The sequence below is a fragment of the Talpa europaea genome, assembly GCF_964194135.1.
Source record: "Talpa europaea genome assembly, chromosome: 7".
NCBI classification, from domain to species: domain Eukaryota; kingdom Metazoa; phylum Chordata; class Mammalia; order Eulipotyphla; family Talpidae; genus Talpa; species Talpa europaea.
The window spans coordinates 94205136-94229796 of NC_140074.1; the positions used below are offsets into that span (position 1 = coordinate 94205136).

General features: G+C 38.5%; 1 protein-coding gene across 2 annotated transcripts; it reads right to left on the reverse strand.

Moving 5' to 3' along the window:
• Positions 1-502: 502 nt before the first annotated feature.
• Positions 503-23994, reverse strand: LOC311172939 (myosin-2; the record flags this gene model as incomplete). Of its 2 annotated transcripts, none has more annotated exons than XM_084236549.1 (38): positions 503-738; positions 2571-2666; positions 2777-2881; positions 2961-3131; positions 3221-3346; positions 3879-4082; positions 4169-4477; positions 4635-4759; positions 4861-5026; positions 5104-5287; positions 5997-6193; positions 6321-6439; positions 7374-7500; positions 8381-8770; positions 8855-8945; positions 9028-9173; positions 9256-9432; positions 9541-9783; positions 10767-11022; positions 11119-11255; positions 11346-11469; positions 12571-12688; positions 12778-12865; positions 13685-13758; positions 14384-14693; positions 14815-14985; positions 17903-18052; positions 18142-18260; positions 18579-18717; positions 19217-19320; positions 19975-20073; positions 20196-20259; positions 20645-20737; positions 20836-20950; positions 21033-21060; positions 22123-22279; positions 23556-23699; positions 23791-23994. In XM_084236549.1, the coding sequence occupies 38 exons, from the start codon at positions 23992-23994 to the stop codon at positions 586-588; spliced, it is 5823 nt and encodes a 1940-aa protein (XP_084092675.1). In that variant the 3' UTR covers positions 503-585. The 2 variants fall into 2 exon arrangements, with proteins under 2 accessions (XP_084092675.1, XP_084092676.1); XM_084236550.1 differs by having other exon boundaries at positions 20842-20950; positions 23791-23976.
• Positions 23995-24661: the final 667 nt, after the last annotated feature.

Below are 24661 nucleotides of genomic sequence, written 5' to 3' on the forward strand. Positions count from 1 at the left end.
ACCCATTATCCAATGTATATATTGTGAAAATACAGTGTATTCATATCGATAATCTTCATGTGTTATTACACTTTGGATTTGTATTCTTGAGATCAGTTAATAAGCAAAGAGAATGAATTACATAGTTTAGTATGAATTCCCTAAGTGAGATATAACTAGTGCCGTCCTTTGCACAGACCTGGAAAATTAAGTTCATGTTAGGGAAGCAGGAGTTTTCTGAGATCCTACTATTTCTTGATGGATATTAGAAAGAAATAAAAATAACCTCCAGATACCTGATCATCAGAACAGGCTTCAACAATGACATAGTCTTGAAGTATTACTCTAGACTAAATGAAAGCAAACCGGTAAAGATTCCTAAATGGCAGGTTAAATGTGATTATTTGACAACCTTGTGATAATGCAAGCTTTGACATTATTTCACGAGACAAAAGCAAAGACCAGTCTAAGGATATTATTCACCAAGTACCCTCTGCTCTTTATTTTCTTTGCAATAGGGTAGAATAGACGATAATTACAGAGAGAAATGACGAAAGCCTTCACATTTTGTGCTCTCTTCAGTCATTCCCTAGCACCAGGACGGGATTATTCTTCACTTATGATTTTTGTGTGAACCTCCCGGCTCTTCACCCGCAGCTTGTTGACCTGGGACTCGGCAATGTCAGCCCGTTCCTCGGCCTCCTCCAGCTCGTGCTGGATCTTGCGGAATTTGGAGAGATTTGTGTTGGATTGTTCCTCCTGAGAATAAAAATAGAATTGTAAGGAGTTGGCACTGTGCATCTTTCTAGATTCTGTAGATCTAGGGGTAGAAAGGACTTTGCATCGTGGAGTCGCATTAATGATCATATCACTTTTTTTTGCAAACAAAGCATGTTAAAAGATAAGTACAACATATATAACAAGAAAACAAAAAAGACATTAGAGCAGATGTGGCAAAAGAACACCAAAGCCATGACTGTGAATGCTTGCCTTAAGATCCTGATTGTTCATGTGAGTTATATATTATCACAGTAAGGGTAAATTGCTTAACTTTCTTAAAATTGAAATAACTTTTGAATTTTACCATATGTGGCACATTATCATATCACTTAGCACATTTCAAAACAATCACTTTTTTCCACCCTGCTTTAAATATAATGATACTGTTGAAAAATTCCCTAGTGTTCAGTGATTCTTACATTATAGGAATGAAGACTATTACATCAGTGATTGACAATTCCCTTGATAAAGTAAGGGTTCCCATGACGCCATAATTTATTTTGGTATAACTAAACTCAAGAGTAAAACTACCCTTAGTTCCCCCCCCTTCCTGTTCTTTCTTGGATAACTTTTAGTATTAGGATTATGCCAACTTCTTAATATGATTTGGAAAGCTTTCTATCATTTCTTATGCACTGGAATGCTCACAGAGCTCCGGGATTATCTGTCCCTTGAAATTTCGAAAGATCTGTCTGGACTTGAGTCATTTTCAGAAGTAATTCTGAAATAACTTATTAAACTTACTTAGTAATTTATATTTTCCTATAAAATCATCTGTTTCTTCAAGATTTCAGTTTTATTGATATATTTGAAATTTACATTTAAAAAATAGTTCTCTACATTATGGTTTATACCCTTTGGTATTCTTTTTTTTTTTAAGATTTATTTATTTATGCAAGAACTGGGGTACAGGCCAGATGTGCAGGAGGGTGAGAGGATTCACCAGAGACAGAACAGGCAGACTGATGAAATACACTGCTGAGGGGAGCAGCGGGCAAGACAGGAGAGCTCTGCCATGCCATGTGGGATTCTCGCTGGCTGGCTAGGATCGAACCTGGGCTGCAGAGGCTGTGGACAGCTTCACAGTGCGGCGCTCAACCGCCTGCGCCACCAGGGAGGCCCCCCTTTTGTGTTCTTAATGGTGTGTTTGTATTTTCCTTGATTAAACAAGTTTAGGTATTCTTATTTTATTCATTGCTCAGGAGTTATCAGATATTTTAAAATTAGAAAATAGTATATTCTAATTCACCATTTCTACCATTAAGAGTACTTCTTACTTTTGTTATATTATTATTTACAATGTCTTGATTGTACTGGCAACTTGTTCATTGATTTTTATTTTTGATTCATAACGAAACATATAAAACTGTAAGGATAGCATTAACTGTATTTTATAGGTTTCTATGTGTAAGATCCTTCTAGAATTTTTTGGAAAATTTATTTAGTAATTTTATTTTTAATTTAATGCAAAAAAAATACTTAGGACACTTTTTAAGCATTTACACCCATGGGCATTTTTGTTTATATTTCCACATCACTTTATAATTTTATCAGTGACTAAAGAATGTGGCCTTTATCATTTCTGCTTCTCAGTTTTTTTGACGTTTCTGTGTGATTGAAAGCTTACCTTAAAATAAAATTGTTAGGATTACTTATGCTAGCTATAAGTACAAAATTGTGTAAATATTTTTAAGAAGCACAAAATATTCTACAAAACAAATTGCTTGTTTACTATAAGAAGTAGTAAATTAATTATTTATTAGCCTTTCACTAAGAGCTTCTCTCTTCCTTTCTATCTTAACAATACTTACAGCCTCCTCAGCTTGTCGCTTGTAAGATTTCACTTTTGCTTGAAGTTTATCTACCAGATCCTGGAGCCGGAGAATATTTTTCCGATCTTCTTCAGTCTGAAAGATTATAGAAACCATAGGGCCTTACTCCAAAAGCAGACAACAATGATATGAGTTTTTGGCATACATATGGAGGAGAGCTTAGCTGATACAAAGAGTTGCTCTACCTGGTAAGTGAGTTCCTTTACTCTCCTCTCATGTTTGCGCAGACCTTTGACGGCATCAGCACTACGCTTTTGCTCACTCTCAACCTCGCCTTCAAGCTCACGCACCTGCAAATTAATAGACTCTTAAGAATGTTGATCCCATACAGCATTGGGAGCAAATGGATAGAAACACTGAGACACCCACCCTGGCCTCCAGTTTCTGGATCTGCTTCTTCCCACCCTTTAGGGCCAGTTGTTCAGCCTCATCCAGACGGTGCTGCAGGTCCTTCACCGTCTGTTCCATGTTCTTCTTCATACGCTCCAGGTGGGCGCTGGTGTCTTGCTCCTTCTTCAGCTCCTCAGCCATCATGGCTGCCTAATCATTAATAAATTAAATCAGTTGAGATATTGGAGATCATACATCAATATTCAAGTTAGGCCACCCCGACACTGTCATCTGCTCACGTCAGTGATGGCCTTCTTGGCCTTTTCTTCTGCATTTCGGGCTTCTTGGACTATGTCCTCCATCTCTCCCTGCATCTGGGAAATGTCTGTTTCCAGCTTTTTCTTGGTGTTGATCAGACTGGTGTTCTGTTTAAAAATAAGTTATATATTTTTAAAATGTTACCCAAATGTTTAGTAATCACTTTCTGAAAAAAAAAAAAATCAGATAAAAATTTGCAAGTCAAATGCACTTCAAGCTTGTTTGGTTTTATAATACAATTAAATAAAATAGAACTATTATAGAATGTTCAGTACTTTCAAGTGCCTAGTTCATAATAAGACCAACTAGCTCTATAATTTTCTAACTGCTATTTACCTATGACCATTCACAGGGACAAAAATTTAATATGTTCCAACATTCCAATTCCCCACAATAAATAAGTCAGTATTGAAAATGAGGGTCAATAAAGATATTAACACAAAAGAATATGGACAGCCTTAGAATATTATAGGAAGTATATTCATTAAAATAATCTGTGCAAAATAAAACAATGAAATATGCCTAATGCAGTGAAAATTTAGAAGTATAAAATTTGGTTGTCATATAAAACATTTCAAGCTTACATTTCTGAGACATACAAGAATTTACTGAAGATGAGTTTTTGATATGGAATCCCACCTGGGTGTGCAGGAGTTGAACGCGCTCACTGGCGTCCAGGAGCTCCTGTTCTGCGATCTTCCTGCTTCTCTCTGTCTGCTCCAGAGAGGCCCGCAGCTCTTCAATCTCAGCCTGCAGCAGGTTGGCTCTGCGCTCCACCATGGCCAGCTGCTCCTTCAGGTCTTCCTGGCCTCGGAGAGCGTCGTCCAGGTGGATCTGTGTGTCCTGTGGAGTGACCGATCAGTGAGACACCTCGCTCTCAGGGCTGCTGTCAGCCCAACCCCTTGGGACCAAATTTTGATGCCACTGACCTTGAGGATGCCTTGGGTGTTCCTGTAGTTCCTCAGGGCCTCAGCAGCCATGCGGTTGGAGTGGTTCAGCTGGATTTCCATTTCATTGAGGTCTCCCTCCATCTTCTTCTTGATCCTGATGGCATCGTTCCTGCTCCTGATCTCAGCATCCAGGGTGCTCTGCATGGACTCCACCACTCTAATGTGGTTTCTCTTCAACTGGTCAATTTCCTCATCCTTTTCAGCAATTTTCCTATCAATTTCAGACTTGACTTGGTTCAACTCTAGCTGGATGCGCAGAATCTTTCCCTCTTCATGTTCAAGAGATGCCTTAATGACAGCAAGGGGTGACATTAGCAGGGAATGGGTGCATCGGAAGTCTTTCTGCATACCTCTCCTTCTTTGTGCTCCCTGTTTATTCAACTATGTGAATGGGGCTAAAACTTATCTGAATTTATTTGTTTATAATGCATAATTTGACCTTTACCTCTGCTTCTTCTAAAGCAGCCTGTAGTTCCGACTTTTCTTGTTCAATTTGCTTCTTTATCTTTTCCAGTTCATGGATACGCTTCCCTCCTTCTGCAATCTGTTCCGTGAGGTCAGAAATCTCCTCTGTTGTTTGGGTAAAAGACAGGTAGTGATTTTGTCAGACAGAGGACATAGAGGAAGGTTCTTCCAAGTCATGAATATAACAGAAAGTGAAAGAGACTCACGCTGCAAGTTTTTGTTCTCTCGTTTTAAAGTTTCTAACTGATCCAAGGATTCCTCGTAAGCATTCTTCATCTTGAACAGCTCAGTGCCAAGAGAGCGAGACTCCTTCTGAGAAGCTTCAAGTTCAGCATGGGTTTCCTCATATTTCTGTTTCCATTCTGCCAAGATCTGAAAGGTCAAGAGTGGTTACAGACTGTATAGGGTAAAGGGAGGGCATGGGGAGCAGAGGCTGCTGCAGACATCACCTTGTCAAAGTTCCTTTGCTTTTTGTCCAGAGCTGCACAGGCTGCGTTTGTTCTCTCCACATCCAGCATGAGGTCCTCGACTTCATTCTGGAGCCGCTGCTTGGTCTTCTCGAGGGAGGCACATTTGGCATTCACAGCCTCTACGTGCTCCTCAGCAGCCTGCAGACGCTGGGCCAGCTTCTTCCTTGAAGTTTATATGTTTGTAGAGAGAAGTGAAACAAAAGAAGATTTATGAACTATTATCTAGAGTGTCCAATACTATTATCAAAAGTATTAGAAAGTTCATATTAAAATGTTCTTTCATTCACTCATTTATTCTACACATACTGATGCACTGATGCATCTGGTCCTTTTATGAAATAGATGCTGGGTACTCAGTATTCAACAAAACAATGATATAACTGCTTCATGAAACTTACAAACAAGTGAATGAGATAAACAATAAGAAAATAATAAAATGCACAATAGCATATTGCAGGTATCAGTGCAGTGAGGAAAACAATATAGGGTAATGAGTGGTCAGTTATTCCAGATATTCAGGGAAGCCTTCACCTAAGAAATAACATCTCAGCCAAGATCTAGATTGGGGGTGGGTGGGAGAGTGGGGAGTATTTCAGACAGAACCACTAGCGAAAACTCTGAAGTTTGGTGTACTTGACAAACAGCAATAAGGCCTGATTATCTCATTATTTGTTATTTTAGTCTCCCTAGCTAAATTTTAGGCTGAGACCAGGGACCGTGCTTACTTTACCCAGGTTTTACTCTTGGGATCTGATAAATACATGGCAAATAGGAGTTAATTAATGCATGTGTGTGAGTTCACTCACTAAATGCTCAAAGGTTGTGTGTTTCAGATTCAAGGCACAAAGTTTTCCACACATTATCTCACATACTTGGCCTCCTCCAGCTCCTCGGTGCGCTGGATGGCGTCCGTCTCATACTTGGTCCTCCACTGGGCGACCTCGCTGTTGGCCTTGGACATTGCCCTCTGCATCTCGGCCTTGGATTCCTGCTCCTCCTCATACTGTTCCCTGAGCAGGTCACAGTCGTGGCGCGAGGACTGCAGGGCGTGGGCCAGAGCGCTCTTGGCCTGCAGTGATAGTTACACATTTGGTTTTTTTTGGAATATTTAAATTTTAATTCTTAAGTAGGTATAACAGGATCTCTTTAGGCTCAGGTCATAGAAAAAAAAATGAGCCTTATTTAATAATAGCTACCTTTGTTTCCTCTTCAAGTTGCCTCTTCAGTTCCTCAATTTGTTGAGTAAATGCTTGTTTGCCCCTTGATAACTGGGACACCATAGCTTCTTTCTCATCTAGCTGACGTGAATATTCACCTGATAGGCAAAGGAAATGGCATCACTGTTAACATGAAGAAAACAGTCTGCAAACCCATATTAGAAATAAATTTTAACTCTTCTGTCCTCATATTGAATGTTCAGGTGATGAAATTCTCTATTGACATCTTCACACTTAATGTCAAATTACTTATTGTTTGTGGTGAGGCTTACACATTAGTCTGAATGAATAACTATAGCTTAACTTGTTGTCTTCTCTCCATAGCTCAATCTTTCAGGGTTAGGTGATAATATCCAAAACCTGGTGATGACTGTCAGAGGAGGGAGCTAAAATGTCTACTTCTACATGGTACCACTTTCATAAGATTTTTGAGAGACTGGTTTATTTATTGTTTACCCAGAAATTAGGTTTCCTCTGACACAGATGAAAAAGAGCTTGATCTGAAACAAGTCCCAGACCCATGTAGGAATGACTCCAGTCACTTTGAGGGTTCGTGCCAAACCCTCAAAGCCTTTCCAGAGCAGTTTGATCCACTCCCACAAAAGTCTTTCTCTCCAACACTGTCCCCAAATGACCTGGCAAGTAGGTCAAGAGCCTGAGCAGTTCAGTGAATCGCACATGTTCTCAGTCGCTTTATTTATTATTTTTTTTTTTGCGTGTTTGGAGAGGTCTTTAATGTATGTGAATTGTTACAATTGAGGGTTAAATGTGTACATAAGCAGTCCATTTTATTTTAGACATGTTTTCTTTCTTGGTTATCTGTCAGCTGTAAGTGATATAATTTATTTCCTAATAATTCAAAGTCTCTTACAAAAGTAAGAGTATCATTTTCAAAGTTGTCATTTTCTTTTTTTCTTTTTTTAATTTTTATTTTTTTAATACTTTATTTTATTAGGCTCTTGCATCACCAAATCAGTTGTTTTTAACCACATCAACTGTATTCTTCAGCAACACACACTAGGAGAGAGTTACCGGACTCAGTTTGCAGGCGCCCCCTCTGTGAGGTCAGGTCGTTGATCAGCCGCTGCTGCTCCTCTTCCTTGGATTTCAGTTCACTCACTTGGTCCTCTAGTGTGCGGCACATCTTCTCCAGGTTCCCCTATGAGGGGCAGGAAAAGAAGTAAATGAAGAGCTTTGCATATAATTTTGCTACAGCTATCATAGCTTCTCAAACAGAGAAATATTTATTTTGGGGCCTCCCCGGTGGCACAGGCCATTGAGCACAGTGCTTAGTTAAGCTGTCCACAGCCTCTGCAGCGTCAGTTCATCCCCGCCAGCCATGGAGATACCCACATGGCGCAGCAGACCTCTCCTGTCTCGCCTGTTGCTCCCCTCAGCAGTGCTTTCAGTCCATCTGCCTGTTCTGTTACCCGCTCTGTCTCTGGTGAATCCTCTCACCCTTCCCATGCATCTGGTCTGTACCCCAGTTCTTGTATAAATAAATAAATCTTTAAAAAAAAAGTAAATTTAAAATAAATAAAGAAATATTTATTTTGACACATAAAGCAAATTCTCTTATGTAATATGATACATCAGCATTTTTTCTTATACTTTATGACTGCTGTCCTAAGTTGAGAATATACCTTGAAATATTTTTAAAAGCCCATTATGAAGCTAAATGTGAATATTAGCATACACATCCTAAGGTTATTTTCTAAGTTGAAGATTTTATAAGAATTGTATATTTTCTAAAAGTGTGTTCATTCCATTTATGTATAGTAAAAATTTGTTTTTTGGGTAATTTCTCCAATGCTGTCATTTATTAATACTGTGATGGACTTAATGCACTGAGCTTCATTAAATTTCAGGTTCTTCATATGCTTGCTGGAAATAATACCAATGCTGATATCTTTCCTGCATAACTCCTGGATTACTACAAAGAACGAAAGACATAACATGTGTAAAGTGCTCTGTATGAACTATGATGTGCATGCAAAGGATTATTGTTATCAATAATAATATGCCAGATTCTGTAGTACCTTGGCTTTAGAGATGGTTTCTACATTACTAGCAAGGTCATCGATCTCCATCTTCATTTCACTCTTCTCCTTCTCCAGCTTCTGCTTGACCCTCTGCAGGTTGTCGATCTGCTCCCCGAGCTCGGCCACGCTGTCCGCGTGCTTCTTCCTCAGAGTGGCCGCTGTGGCTTCATGCTGCAGGGTGGCCTCCTCCAGGTCCCTGCGCATCTTCTGGAACTCAGCCTCCCGCTTCTTGTTCATCTCAATCTGGGCTGATGTGGCCCCACCAGCCTCTTCCAGCCGCTCACTGATCTCCTCCAGTTCCCGGGAGAGGTCAGAGCGCTGCTTCTCTGCTTTGGCCCTGGAGGCCCGCTCTGCCTCGATTTCCTCCTCCAGTTCTTCAATGCGGGCCTAGAAATGGTGAAAGCCACAACTTAGTTTCTTTGTATGGTAACTGTGCCTCTTAGAACCAAACTGATGGGAAAATGAACTTACTTGCAACTCTTTGATCTTCTTCTGTAGTTGAATGCCAAGGGCCTGTTCATCTTCAATCTTGCTTTGCAGATTGCTCATTTCAAACTCTTTCCTTTTGGAAAAGGACAAAAGATAACAATTGAGTCCATATTCGCCAGTGGAAGCAAGTTCATACTTATTCCTTTCATACTTACTTTTTGAGCCTTTCATCAAATTGTTGTTTTTCATTTTCAATGTCCATTATGGATTCTTGGGCCAACTTGAGGTCACCCTCAAGCTTCCTCTTAGCCCTTTCTAGATCCATGCGAAGTTTCTTTTCTTGTTCCAAGGACCCTTCGAGCTAAACATAAATAATGTTGAATCAAAAGGAATACTTACCTTCCTGTAGAATAAAATAATTTCCTTGCTAATCTTAGACTTACATCATCCACTTGCTGCTCTAGCTTGATTTTAGCTTTGGTCAGGGTGTTGACTTTGTCCTCTTCTGCCTGCAGGTCATCCAGGGTCTGCTGGTGGGCCTCTTGGAGGGCCTTCTTCTCCTTGGTCAGCTTTGCGATGGTTTCATCCAGGCCTGCCATCTCCTCTGTGAGGTTTTTCACCTAGGGTAGTAAAATTTCTTTGCATTACATGTTATATTTTGGTGGAATCAGTTTTATGCTTATGCTCCATAGCTTAATAAAAACATCAACTTTCCGTATGTTTCATACCTTGTTCTCAGTGGCATGCTTCTCCTTTTCAACCTTGGCCAGTGTCAGCTCAAGGTCGTCAATGTCTTTCTTCAGTTCTGAACACTCATCCTCCAGTTTCCTCTTCTTGGCTGTCAGCTCAGCATTGATCTCTTCCTCATCCTCAGCTCTCTCAGTCACCTCTTTGATTTTGGCTTCTAGCTGGATTTTGGTTTTGATGAGTTGGTCACATCTTTCCTCTGCATCAGCCAAGGCATCAGCTTCCTTGATTTGGAATCAAAATCAAAATTGGGAAGAAAGAATGAAATATTTACAATGGTAATGGTATCAATTCTTGCTGTTAGTTCTTTGAATGTAAATGTTTATGAACCACCAATAGTGAACAATTCAGAATACTTTCTATTGTGGGAAAATCAAAATGCATCAGATATTTTCCTAATCCCTTGAGGTAGGGAAGAGAGAGAGAGAGAGAGTGAGAGCGCAAGAAAAAAAATATATATAGCTCTCTATATCTATCTATCTATTTATATATCCTGCAGTAGATTTTAAAGCCTATTACCAAAACTACCATTAATTCAAAATGCAAATAATGACATAAAAGATCAGAAAGGTTGAATCAGAGATGGCTTCATGAATGTAAGCATTCATGAATGTAACTGTTCATTTGAGTTGGGCAGTGAGACATGGGTATGATGGCTTTGAATAGATCAATTTTGTGGGTGAAGGAGCAAGAGGGAAGGCATCCTGGATGTGACATGATGAGATGCTCACCATCGAATAGGTTTAAAAGAGTTTTTGAAATCAAAAACAATAGTTCAATGAAATTTTATGTAGAGTACTGCATCCTGCCATTGGTCAGCTATGATTTAATATCCATGATTATTGAGTTCAAGGAAGTTTCTGAGAATAACTAATCATTTTCTCTGTACTGTTCTTGCTTATTATTATTTCATTTGAAAGAGCTTAAAATCGTGTTCAAGGACTGTCTTCAAGGGGAAGGAAGTCTTAATCCTGTAGTTTTATGCAATTGTGTAGGATGGAAGATGACAGTTTTATATCACTGCCCTGACACTAGTTTGGGGGGGGGGGTGATTGGGCATGAAGGAATATATGGGCTTTATTAGTATCCTCACTTTCTCCTGCTAGTGAGTGTCTCCCATGGTGACCACCAACTCATTGCTGCCAATGGCTAGAGTTCTAGCACCTGCATCCTATTTAGCCATGTCCAGGATGATACTACTACTTACAGCCTGAACCTGAAGCTGCAAGTCATTTTTTTCTTTCAATAGTGACACCATCTTTTCTTCCAGTTCCTTCCTTTTTGCTTCTGACTTGGCAAGTTCATCCTTTGTTTTCTGAAATTCTTCCTTCATGGTGGCCATCTCCTTCTCGGTCTCTGCACTCTTGAGGAGGGGCTTGATCTTGAAGAAGAGCTTCATCCAGGGCCAGTGCTTCACATTCATGAAGGCACGGACATTGTACTGGATGCAGAAGATGGACTCTCTATGATAGGACAGAATGTTCAAAGTCATATTATGACATGAAGCAGAATCAGATGAGTGAGGTTAATGGGGTTCAGTAAAGTGTCCCTGTGGATACCTTCTCTCCACCATCTTCTGGTACTCCACTCTTGCCAAGAAACCTCTGCACATGGCCTGGGTTCGGGTAATCAGCTCAGCCAGCTTTTCATCTCGCATCTCTTCCAGGAGCCCCAGAAGACCAGCTTTGAAAAAGACCTGTGTAGAGGCAGAGTTGCAGATCAGACTTGGAGTTACATCCACTCCAAAAGGACAGGAATAGCACCATTAGACTTTAGAGAAAATTACCTTGGTGTGACCAAATTTATACTGGGTGTGGTCAATGTCAATGGACGCAAGGAGCTTCTCAGAAGCCTTCTTGCTGTCAATGAATTGGCCTTCAGGGATAGCACTTGCATTTAGTACCTTGTATCTGTCAAAGTAAGTGTAGATTTTTTTTCACTTGATTTATACTAGCATTAACTAAATATTAAATGATCCATTAAAAATCAGCTTTCATTAATTTTACTGCATTATTTTTTATTTAGGTAACATTGGCAAACAATATTTTTGGTTCACAGGAAGGGCATTATATACATGATGATCAGTCTAGTATTGGCTATCTATTTTTATGCCATTTTATCTTCCTGCATAGTGTTGCAACTTTCCTTTCTGCATCATCCACCTTGTTCTCAGGAAAGGATTCTATAATCTTGTTCCCATTAAAGTGAAGATGATCTAGAAAAATGCAACATGGTATCCTTGCTAGATGCATTTGATTTTTAAGATCCCAAGAAATCAACATTTTATTAAGTTATCTGGTAAGTGTACCCTTTAGGTATGAGAAACTGTCCAAATAATCTAACATCAAATGTCAGAGTGCTTTGGGTATTGAACACTAGAGATCTCTTTCAACTCCACCAGACCCAGAATTAGGAGAGACCAGCTCTCTACAGCTGCCAATCATTATCCCCTTGGATTCTCCTTTGATTCTCAAGATGGATTTGTCCATGTAGGAGAAAGGGGAGCTCAGGAGCTACTGTTGTGGCACACTTCTGGGAAAATAGTGTGTGAGGGAGATAGATGGAGATATATGACACCAAACGAGGTAAAAGAAAACAACTTATTAGTAGCTAGGCCCATAGGGGCAGTTCCTAACTCATTCACTTAATAACCATGTGACTTAGACAAGTAGATTAATCTCTGTAAGTGTCAGTTTATTCATATATAGAATGAGGTATTGATGGTATTTATATCTACTGAGTTTTCATAAGAGCTAAACCTAGTAGATAACCCAATCGTACTAAGTACCCAAAAATGGTAGCTCTTTCATCAAGTTAATGTATCTATCTATGAGCTAAGACAGGAGCTTGATAATGGAAAAATTTGCAGAGTACTCAAAAGCAGAGGCTTTTTTTTTTTTTACTTTTTGTGGCAAACTAAAAATAAACAGAGGCATATTTTTCACTATTTTGCTTGCGCTAAATGTGTTTATACAAAATTTTAAGATACACCACAATTAGGAGAATCTGACCTCTGTTTAAAGTCTCCATAAAGGATCCTGCTTGGGAAGCCCTTCCTGCAGATGCGGATGCCTTCCAGCACACCATTGCACCGCAGCTGGTGCAGCACGAGCTCATGCTCCATGGCCCCTAAAAAAATACATATTTATTTTATTGCAGAGTTTTTCCAAAGGAGGTATGGCAACCATGCTTTGTGTTTTCACTCTAGAACATCTTACCAGGAGTTTTGGTTTCATTGGGGATGATACACCGCACAAAATGTGGATGAGTACTCCTGAGGTTGGTCATCAGCTTGTTCAAATTCTCCTATAAAATTGGGAACAGTCCTGTTATCTTAGACTGCAGAGCTGCTTGTGGGAATTTGCTGATGTCTATAAAACTGATGTTTCTGGCTGAGCTGAATGACTAGTTTGGACCGTATTTACTTAAGGTAACACCTAGGTCTGCTTCTCCGGAGAGGTAGTTTCCGCCTCTGTACCCCCACTTGTATTGGCAGGAATTACACATATAAAGGAACCTGACATTTAATTCTTTCAGTGTTTATAAGCACATCTTTTTTTTGTACCTTGGTCCTTTGCTACCACCTACATTTACAAGGCCTTTTATCTTCTCACACTAGATGACCTCGCTTTCTTCTACTAAACTTTGTGGGTCTCCATTAAGAAAAATGCAAGCTTGCACCACAGTTGAGTTTTCTCAAGAAACATAAGAGTTCTCCTTTCCATCTCTATCAAGTTTGAGATCATAAAGATACTCTCTAACAGGAAAATCCTACCAGTTATAATTGAAAATTGACTAGAGTAGGAATAAGGATACTGTATTATGTACCTTCTAGGCTAGCTGCAAGATTTTCATTCATCCTACTGATAATTCAGTCTCTCTCTGAGTACATGTTGTTGCTTATTTTCATGACTCAGCTAGATTATTAATGGTAGAGTATTAAGTTTTATAGAATTTCCTAGCATGAAAGATGAGCTATTAATTTATGAATAAAGTTCTATCCAAAGCTAGACCAACAGGAGTCATTAGTTAATGTCAGTCTTAAATGACTTGTGGAAAGAAGATCCTGTGTTTTTGAAAACAAATTCCCAAACTGTGGAGAGTCAAAAATAGTTTCTTCCTTACTCTGAAAAGGGCAGAGACAGTCTGGAAAGAAGAGCCCTTCTTCTTAGATCCTTTCTTGGCACCACCACTTGCCTCTAGAGGGAAAAAAATAAGAAAAAGTACCATTTAATATGGTTTTGGGTTGATAGAATGTGATAGAGTTATTTCTTGCCTATTTTCAAATTTCTGTGTCATCAAATGAAACACTTTTTACTCTACTAACCTCTCTAACTAAAGCTGAATATATCTTATCTGTCCACTAAGTTTGTATTCAATTCCTTGGATTTTTTTCCTCATTAGACATGAAGTAAAGGGTTTTCTTCTCACTATAGAGAGATGGACTCACAGATATTAGGCTATTTGGGGCCACAGTAACTTCAAAAATCATCAAATAGAAGCTTAAAGCTTCATTATACTGTCTTAATATCTCCATATCATCAACATCTAGCAGATGTGGAAGGAGGAAGCTGGCTAAAGAGGCTTTTCATTGGTTGAGTTCCTGAACATTTCTCTCTGAACCTTTAAGTAGATTCTTTCTTAGTACTGGAGTGAGCCATTATTGTAAAATTACAAGAAAGCCTACTTCTTCAAAACTTTGAGGAACAGTGGATTTGCTCCTGCGATCCTTCTGCTGGTAGTAAAAGATCACTGGCCTCAACATAAGGTCACATTTTGTAATACCTGAGAAAGTCAGATTTGTTTCTCTTTTATTAGCATTACCTGCTTCAGCAGTTTGAGTCCCAGAGAAGAGGTTAGCCAGAGTCTTCATTGGAGACTTCTGGTACAGCCCCACCACAGTCTCATTCAGGGGGTCCTTGTTCTTGTCAAGCCAGCCAGTAATGTTGTAGTCCACGGTGCCAGCATAGTGTATGAGTGAGAAGTGGGCCTCAGCCTTGCCTTTGACAACTTTGGGCTTTTGGAAGTTGGCAGACTTTCCAAGATGCTGTTCATACAGCTTGTTCTTGAAGGAGGTATCTGTGGCCTTGGGGAACATGCACTCCTCTTCCAGGATGGAGAAGATGCCCATAGGCTGAAAGGCAGGCCATGACACAAAATTACAATTCTATTTAAACTTTTTTCTCTATCTAAAGAATTAAAATAAGAGGAAGATTGTGTTGTTACGAATAATTGTTTCTGACATGCAAATATACCTTCTCAATGAGCTCAATGCAGGCAGCCAGGTCCATCCCAAAGTCGATGAACGTCCACTCGATGCCTTCCTTCTTGTACTCCTCTTGCTCCAGCACGAACATGTGGTGGTTGAAAAACTGTTGCAGTTTCTCATTGGTGAAGTTGATGCACAGCTGCTCCAAGCTGTTAAACTAAATAAATAGATTTGTTAATTTTTCTCTTTAGCAAATTGAGCTTTTTAAAATACAGGACTTATATTTTATAAAATATAAGTCACTTTTATATATTTTATATATATATTATATAATATGTCACTATTAATGCTCTTTTCTTGCATTTGATCAAGTTACACAGGTATTTTTATGAGTCCCTATTTAATCTCTCCATATTTATTCCTATTAATTTTTTCATATTCTGTTGACCCATTTAAGAGACAATTTATGGCCCATTAGAAGTTGGCTGGGAGGAATCTGTATTGTATGAAAATCACCATGGTCAGAATTGAAAGTGAGCAGTAATTGTCACCCTTGTTCTTTTTAAATGTAAAATAAAAAATCAATCAAGATAGCAAATGTTATGTGCATTATAAGATACACCTATATTTTTTAAATGCCACTAAAAAATCAGAAACAACAAATCATTACAGTGAAGTGGCAAAATCAATATATAAAAACTTGTTGTCTTCTATATACAATGAAGTAGATGAAAAAACAATCAGGAAAATAAACCCACTTACAATCAAATCAAAAAGAATTAAGTAGCTAGGAATAAATAAAATAGGTGAAAGACATGGAAAACTTATGAAAATGATAACATTCTTCAAGGAAATAAAAGAAGATAGAAAGAAATAGAAAGATATTCCATGTACATGGATTAGGAGAATTAACATTATTAAAATGGCCATCTTAACCAAAGCAATATACAGATTCGATGCAAACCTTATCAAAGTTCCAATAGAACCCTTCAAGGAAATTACTAAAATTTGTATAGAACCACAGATCCTAATCAGCTAAACCAAACCTGAGGAAAAAAAGAATGGAGATATGCTCCCTGACTTCAAACTATACTACAAACAAACAGTAATCAAAACAGTATGTGATTGGATAAAAGTAGACACACATATCAATGGAATAGAATTGAGGGTCCAGATATTAACCTACACAAGAAGCCAACAGCATACAAAGGAGAAAGAAAAGTCTCTTTAACAAATGATGTTGGGATAATTGAACAGGTACATGCAAAAGAATGAATCTAGACCACTATTTCATACTGTACACAAAAATTAACTCAAAGTAGATTAAATACTTGATTGTAATACCTGCAACCATAAAATACATAGAAGAAAATAGAGGTGATACACTCTATAACATCAGCCTTTGATATGTATTTGGGGACTCAGTTCCAATGGTAAAGGAATCAAAAGCAAACATAAATGAATGGGATTACATCATGCCAAAAAGCTCCGGCACAGCAAAAAAACAAAACAAAACCTGTCATTAAAATGAAAAGACACCCCACTGAGAGGAAGAAAATATTTGCACATAATACATCTGACAAAAGGTTAATATTGAAGATCTACAAAGAACTCATACAACTCCACAAGAAAAAAAAGATCAAATAACCTGATTCTAAAAAATGGACAGATCCAAAAAGACACTTCTCCAAAGATGATGTATAGATAACCAAAAGGCACATGAAAAAAATGTTCATCATTACTTATTATTAAGAAAATGCAAATTAAAACCAGAATGAGCTATCACCTTGCACCTGTGAGAGGGATATAACAGAGACCAGAAGCAAGTGCTGGCAAGAATGTGGAGAAGAAAGAACCTTCATACAATGTTGGTGGGAATATAAACTTGTGCAGTCTCTATGGATTATAGTATGGGGGGCAATCATCAGAAATTTTTAAATAGATCCATCATATGACCTAGCAATTCCACTTCTAGGTACTTTCAAAGAATATAAGAACACCAATCTAAAACAATATATGCCCCCTATGTTCATTGCAGCATTGTTTGCAACAGCCAAGATATGGAAACAACATAAATGCCCAACAACAGATGACTAGATAAAGATGATGTGGTATATATATATATATATATATATATATATATATATATATATATACATACACACACATATACATATACACAATGAAATACTACTCATCTATTTAAAAAAAAAGAATTTCTGCCATTGTCAACAAAGTTGGGACTTGAGGAGCTTCTGTTAAACAGAAGTATGTGTAGAAAGAGAAAGAAATACTGGATGATTTCACTTAGGCGGAGTATGAAGAAACAAAACAAAGGGAGAGACCAAATAGACTCTTGGGTTTTGACTGCAGAACGGAGATTACAGAGATTACCAGAACTGAAAGGGAGGAAAAGGTGGAGTGGTGGGTCCAAAGAACTGTGATACAAGGTTATTGGCACTTTGGTGGTGGTCTTGGGTTAGTAACATTATCTGAAGAAGTATGAACCCGTGCCCATAAACAATCACATTGTTGGAAACCAATGATACCTCAATAAAAATAATGAACTTAGTACGGCACGCATTTCCTAATTTTCTATATTTCTGTAATGCCCAAGTTTTACTCTCATGATTGGAAAGAAAAAATTAAGTGAAAAATGTATTTCATAATCAAATTTCTATCCCAGGTTATCAAATTAATAAGAATTAATACTGACTCTGAATTACTTAACTTTTCTCAACTCTTATTATCTTGCCTAAATATTTCTGAATGATTTTTCCACCATGGATTGAGAATATGTTATATGTTATAGTTTTTCTTGATATTTTTATGTAAACTGCATTTTGCCTTATGGGATTTTTTGGAGCCCCTCCCTGCAACTACACCACGCTATTCCTATCTCCCTTTGGATCACAAAAAATGAGTCTTCATTTAAGTGTGTTATTTCTCACAGAAGTACAGTTACCATTACAATAAATGAGTGGTAGCTACCCAGTTTCTCTTTTAAATGTTAGCATGGCTAAGATTTCTTTTATTTTTAGAATAGCTTTTTGACAATGGTAGGTAAAGGTCATAATATTAAAAATTATTTTTATTGATATTCCCATTGCCTTACCAACTAGCTATCGACTTACATCAAAGATCTCAAAACCAGCGATGTCCAAGACCCCGATGAAGTACTGCCTGGGCTGCTTGGTGTCCAGCTGCTGGTTGATGCGGGTGACCATCCACAGGAACATCTTCTCATAGATGGCTTTGGCCAGAGCACCCACAGCATTGAGCACCTTGAATGACAAAGACACATCTCTTGAGGTTGTTAGAGAGCTGTATAAATGTTTGCCTTCCTGGTGGTGAATTTGAATTATGCACCTACCTGCTCTACAGTCTGTCCTTTGGTGACAAACTCATTGCCGACCTTGACCCTAGGGTAGCAGAGGGCTTTGAGCAGGTCAGCAGAATTCAGACTCTGGAGATAGGCTGCCTTGTCAGCAACTTAAGGGAAGAAAGGAGAATGTGATGTTGTTATGGCCCAAACAACCCACTTTATTTTATGCAGTTCTTTCAGAATATCTTTTTTGAGGATTCTTGCCTATTTTTCTACTAAGTTCAAGACCTTGATTATGGATAGCATGCCCTAAAGAACTTCAGAAATTACAGGAAATATCAATCCAGTAGTGATGCTCCACGTGATGTGTCATCTAAGTATATCTTAAAACTCAATGCTTAAAAACAAATTGTCTTAGGAAAACTCAAGAGTAACAAATTAAGAATGTGATTTTCAAAAAAATCCCATGAATGACTCATTGATACCTTCAGTGCCATCTGGCTCTGCTTGCTCCTCCCTTTGCTTTTGCTTGAATTTCAAGTTCCCATAGTGCATCACAGCCCCCGTGAGCTTATAGATGGAGACCTTCTCCTCATTAGTGAAGCCCAAAATATCAATTGCACTCTGCCAACATAGCCAACAGGATAACTGTTAGATTAGGATCCACACACTATTAATACTTAACATTCCCATTCCATGTTCATCAAACCAAGGAAACTAACAGGACTGATGGGAGACAAAAACTCCTTAGCTTCTGCATATAGGGACCTGTTCAACCAAAGCCCCAGTGCAGAGCACTAGAATCATAGGTGCATACCCTCTGAAGATTCAAACAGGTAAATTTAAGATAGGGAACAGGGCTACAAAACTTAAGGAACTTGCTATTTTGAGAGGAGGTATTTATTACAAAAAAAATTAAGTAAATTCAGAAATGACAAATCTTCAAAAGACTATTAAGGGAAAATAAATGTTGTAGCAGCCCATCCTAATTTTTTCAGTAACTCCAAGTGGAATATCCATGCTCATTCTTGAATTCTCTTTTGCTATTTTTACTAGAAATATCTGGAAGGATAATATTTTCTGATCCAATATAATCATTCCAATTTTCTTGTGTTTAACTTACATCTGTGGCCATCAGTTCTTCCTGATCATCAATACTGGCCACACTGATCTCTCCTTGACTGACGAATGGGTAATCATATGGATTGGTGGTAATCAGAAGCATTTCTAAGTACAGAGAACAGAAGAGAATTAAGAATTACCCCTTCATTAAGCAAGAGATCTCTAGATAAATTCTAAGGAACTACTTGATGCTAAAGAAGATGATCTTTGGGGTCATATTGGGAAAATTTTATCTGTAAGGCTAATCAGTGCAGCGCTATCTATGTAAGGTCCAGAATTGAAAAACCACCTGAAAATCCTTAAAAAAGTATGGTTAAATAAATGGTGCTAATTTCTAGAATGTAACACTATGCAACCAGTAGAAACAATAATATGGAACTGTATCTATTGACAAGGACCATGACAAGAACTATATCTGTTGACAATAGCCATGGATGCATTATTGCTCAGTGGAAAAAATAGATTATGAAAGAGCATGTACCTAATTTTTCAGTTATTGTATGCATGTAACTATATGAAGAGATATCTCTATAGAAAATACTGGAATGAAATTCATTTGAATGTTCACAGAGCTTATTTCACAGGGGTAGGACTTGAAGGAGTTACTTTCACTTTTCCATTTGCCCTTTGTTTGGGCTTTTGTAATAAAGATGTAACAATTTTACCAAACTTACAAAGCTATTTTCATATAGGTTGGGCCATATGTGGATAAGTGCTGGTACAGGGATTCTGAAAAAGGATGATGATGACATTTCTTACCAATTAGTTCTGGTTTTTTGTTTGATGTGATCTGATAAAAAATATGATAACTCCTTTCAGCCTTAAGCTGAAAAGTGACTCTAGACTTCTCTAACAGATCTGGAAGGAAACAAATTAACAAAAAGAAAAAAAATGTAAAAGTTCATGAGAAATGTGTATTTTACTTCAGTTTATAGTAAATAAGAAACAAAAATGGTTATAAATGATATTCAAGCACTTACACGTTTCAATATCAGCAGAAGCCAGTTTTCCTGTTGTGCTAAAGTGGATTCTGATAAATTTACCCTTGAAAGGAAAAGTGGTATTAGTACTAGTTTTAAATCATAACATTTTTTAAAATCATGTCAAATTTTTGAAAAACTCAAGACACTTGAAACGGTAATGCTTTCATATCAAAGCCTCAGGTAGAAAAGATATATATACTCTTTTTTAAGTGAAAGAATTTTCTCTTTGATTTAAAAATTGTAAATTCTTCTAGGTGCTGACAGATTAAGAAAGAACTCAGATACAGGGACACATATCTTTTTAGAGAGGACATGAATTGGTGTTATTATGCTCAGAGGAAGAGGAAAGAGTTGCGATGTCATGTAATGTGAACGAAAAAGATTCAGAGAATGTATTCACACACATCCCATAAATTATGAGCAGTGAAGAGTGTCCAAGGACTTACAAAGCGAGAGGAGTTGTCATTCCTCACAGTCTTGGCATTGCCAAAGGCCTCCAGTAGGGGATTGGCGCTGATGATTTGATCTTCCAGGGTCCCCTGCAAAAACAAGGGCAGTGCTCATATGTAGGGCTCAGGAATTCCTCACCTGGCAGCACAGACAGAGCCTGGATTTTAATGCTGGCAATCAGACTCACTTGCATTTTGCCCGAAGTAACTTCTTCCTTCTTTTTGTCCGGAGTAACTGCAATTGTTGCAAAGTACTGGATGACACGCTTGGTGTTCACAGTCTTCCCTGCACCAGATTCTCCACTGGCAATACAGGCAAAGTCAGATGAGGTCCCAAAGCTAATAGCTCTCAGAGTCATAAAAAGATAGTATAAAACCTACTTACGTGATCAGGATTGATTGATTCTCTCGATCTGCAAAAGAGAAAGGATAGACATTTAATACTATTGTATTATGTATTTGTAAGCAATGAGTAAAGTGGAATGAACTTAGTATTTTTCAGGTATCCTAGGATTGAGTGTTCTAAATCTGCCACCTTTTCCATTACCCCTCTCTCCTAATCTTCTGCCCCATTAACTTCAGCCACACACGTGTTAAACAGAAGACATAACACAGTGTCAGGCATTTTCTTTTTTAATACTCTACCACAAATAAGTATCCAAGTATAAAGACTTGGGTCTTTAGTTGGGTTTCGATAAGAATTTAAATTTGTGACATTTATCATCAGTGCAAGAAGTAATAAAAAAATAAGCATTAGACATTGGAGATATTTTTAGCAAGTGAGAAGGAGTAAATATATTTTAGTGAAGGTGGTAGCTTTGCAAGTATTTTTTTAGGGAAAGGTAAAAGTTCATTTTGATGTTTTATATTTACTCTCGTGAAAGGTGAATTCTTTAAGCCCTCTCCCCACGATGCCACAAGAACCCTAGATTGGTCTGACTAACGACTCTAGTAAGAAGATTCATGGTGTAACAGCCTTAACAGCAGATGCACCTTAATATCTGGAGCATGTTCAGTTTGGCCCTGGGCAAAGAACAATAGCATTTATGTCACATGTAATATAGAGAAACCATTCATTGGTCACAATTTATGATACTGAGGATAAGACCACAGAGGGAAATTTTGCTCTTCCGTTTTTATGCTCTTGGTAATGCAAGAGTTTGAATGTGTAATAGTGTGTGTATGTACACATACATGTAGGTATATTTGTGCTCAAGCTTATTTAGTTTCTGTGTGATTTAAAGGTAATTTGAAATAAAGGCCAATCTCTCTTGAATCTTAAAAGTTTAAGAGCTCAATTATATAATGGTAGTGAATGCAAATCATTTTTTACACTCTCTCCTTCCCAGGCCTTCTACCTCACAAATACACCAGCCTCAATTAAATGGACCATCTCAAAGAGTGGAGTGGATGGTTAGATTCTTTCTCCTATGATTCTGCCCTAAAAAGATGCACATATACAGCATCCAACTCACCAGTCAGCATGAACTGATAGGCGTTGTCAGAGATGGAGAAGATGTGGGGCGGGGCCTCCTGACGCTTCTTGCCTCTGTAGGCGCCCACCACCTCGGGGTTGTACACCGGCAGCCACTTGTAGGGGTTGACGGTGACACAGAAGAGGCCCGAGTAGGTCTGAGAAAGTGAACAAGAAACAAATAGCTCCCTGAAAACCTTTCCTGTTATTTGTGCAATTCCACTTATTAAATGGATTTTAGCTAAAAGGAGCACTTTCAAGTGCTCACATTCTTTCAAGGCGTCTGCAACAAAAAATTAACCGGAAGTTCCAGCAATGGCATAGTAAAATTTTGGAAAGAGACTGTAATTTAGACTTATTATCATTCCCTTTGGGATTTGTCACCATAGCAGAAGCCATAGTCACCTATAATCACATAGCAGAAGTTCCAAAAGTTGGGTTTTTTTAATGTGTAGTATGAAACATGTTTATTTATATTACTATAAGAACTAGGCAGAAATTTCCTTTGCAACATTAAGATAGTTCAAATTCATGAAAACACACATTTGAATGTAACTTAAGTGCCAGCAAATGCAGGAATGGTTAGAAAAACTAACCATTTTTAGATGACACAAAAAGGCACTTAAAAAGGTAAGCGTGGATGCATGTAGCAATATTGGGGAAATACTTGCAGAATACTACTAAGGTATAAAGAAACAAAACACAAAATAATGTAAACACATTATTATTGCAACAGGAAATTTTTCAAGATTCTTGATGCCTGGTCTAGGGTGGGCTCCAACCAATCAGAATGGCTGCTGATCCCTGACACCAGAAACACCGATGTAGGTGTCCAGCAGAATATCAGCACTGTCTAAACCACACAGATGATCAGTGAAACAAAATAAATTTAATTAGAAAACATTCACTGAGAGTGTATTATGTGCCTGGCTTCTGCTAGGCTCTAAGAATGAAACATGAGTGAGATGATGTTCCTTGAGGAATTCCCCGTGTATGCAGGAGGCAGAAGCATACATGAATGGTGGTCAGTGTTACAGCAGGGACAGTAGCACACACAGATACAAATTGCTGTTGTTTTGGAGGAGTGAAAATGAGTGAAATTGATCTTTAAAACCGTATTTTAAAGCATTAGCGTAAGTTTATCATTTCCCTCTGGATGATTTGCAGCCGGAATGGAAGAGGGGTGTAGGCATATGGTTGGGATAGAAGCAGTGACTGCTCCCCTGGCCTTGCCTGGCGCTAGAGAAGAAGGCAAAGAACGAAGTGCCAACTCGTGTGCCTTACAATAGCAATAGTGAACTGAGTATACAACTCGTGAAAGTAGTCCTTGCGACCCGTTTATACTACAGTGACAACAATGGGCTGGCAAGGTACATGGTGATAATGATAAAGATAACTTTTGTTCTGGGGTGGGGGTGGAGGTGGGGGACTCACGTAGATCATCCAGGCTGCATAACGCTCTTTGAGGTTGTACAGCACAGCGGGCTCATGCAAGTGGGTCATCATGGCCATGTCCTCGATCTTGTCATATTTGGGAGGGTTCATGGGGAAAATCTGATCATCTTTCACTGTCACAGTCTGGTCAATGGGAAAGAGAATTGTTATGTCAGTTCAACGATCAAACAAAAAAAGTCAGCAAAATGTGGTGGGCTTCAGGGTCTCTACTCACCGCTCCCGCCTCGGTCTTCACTGTCACTTTCCCAGTTTCTCTGCTCTGGATAGTCCCTTTCACAAAGGACTCCTTAGCGTCCACCACAAAGACAGATGTCTTGGCATCAAAGGGCCTATTCTGGGCCTCAATTCGCTCCTTTTCAGACTTTCGGAGGTAAGGGGCAGCCTCCCCGAAAATAGCCATTTCCTGGTCTGAGCTCATGGCTGCTGAACTCAGACGTCCTGCAAGAGATGAAGCATTTCACACTAGAGATACTGGCCTATCATGTATGTCAACAAATCTCTCCATTGATGCTATATCAGGGACCCCATTGGGAATTCCACTGTCTACCACGAACCACTGTACACCATGCTACAGTCATTGAGACAAAGATAATCACAAGGATTCAAATGCTCTGGGGTCAGTGTGTACCCAACACTGTCCACAGGGCTTCACATCTATTATCTTTTTTTGCCCTCTGAGACTGGCACTCGAACCAGGGAGCTGGGTTGCAATCTCAGCATGCTGCTAAGGTACACAGCCTGGGGTAAGGCACTTGACCTTTTTAAAGCTTCAGTGTCTCCATCTTCAGAATAGGGATTATTGGGGTACAATTTAATAAGGATTTCTCCCCACTATAGGCATTATAATATCTGCCTGTCTTAATTCACGTTCCATGAGATATAGTGAAGATACTTTGAAAATAGAAGCTAAAATGACAATAGAGACAAACTGTTTGGAATAGTTTCTGCTGTCATTTATTATAATGTAACAAAATTCCATTTCTTGTCATATAATACAAGAGAACTATATCTCTTCCTTTAGATGTTTAGCCAGAAGTGCTCAAGTTCAGTGGTTTGGAGGATTATAATTTTGCATACTTTTTTTT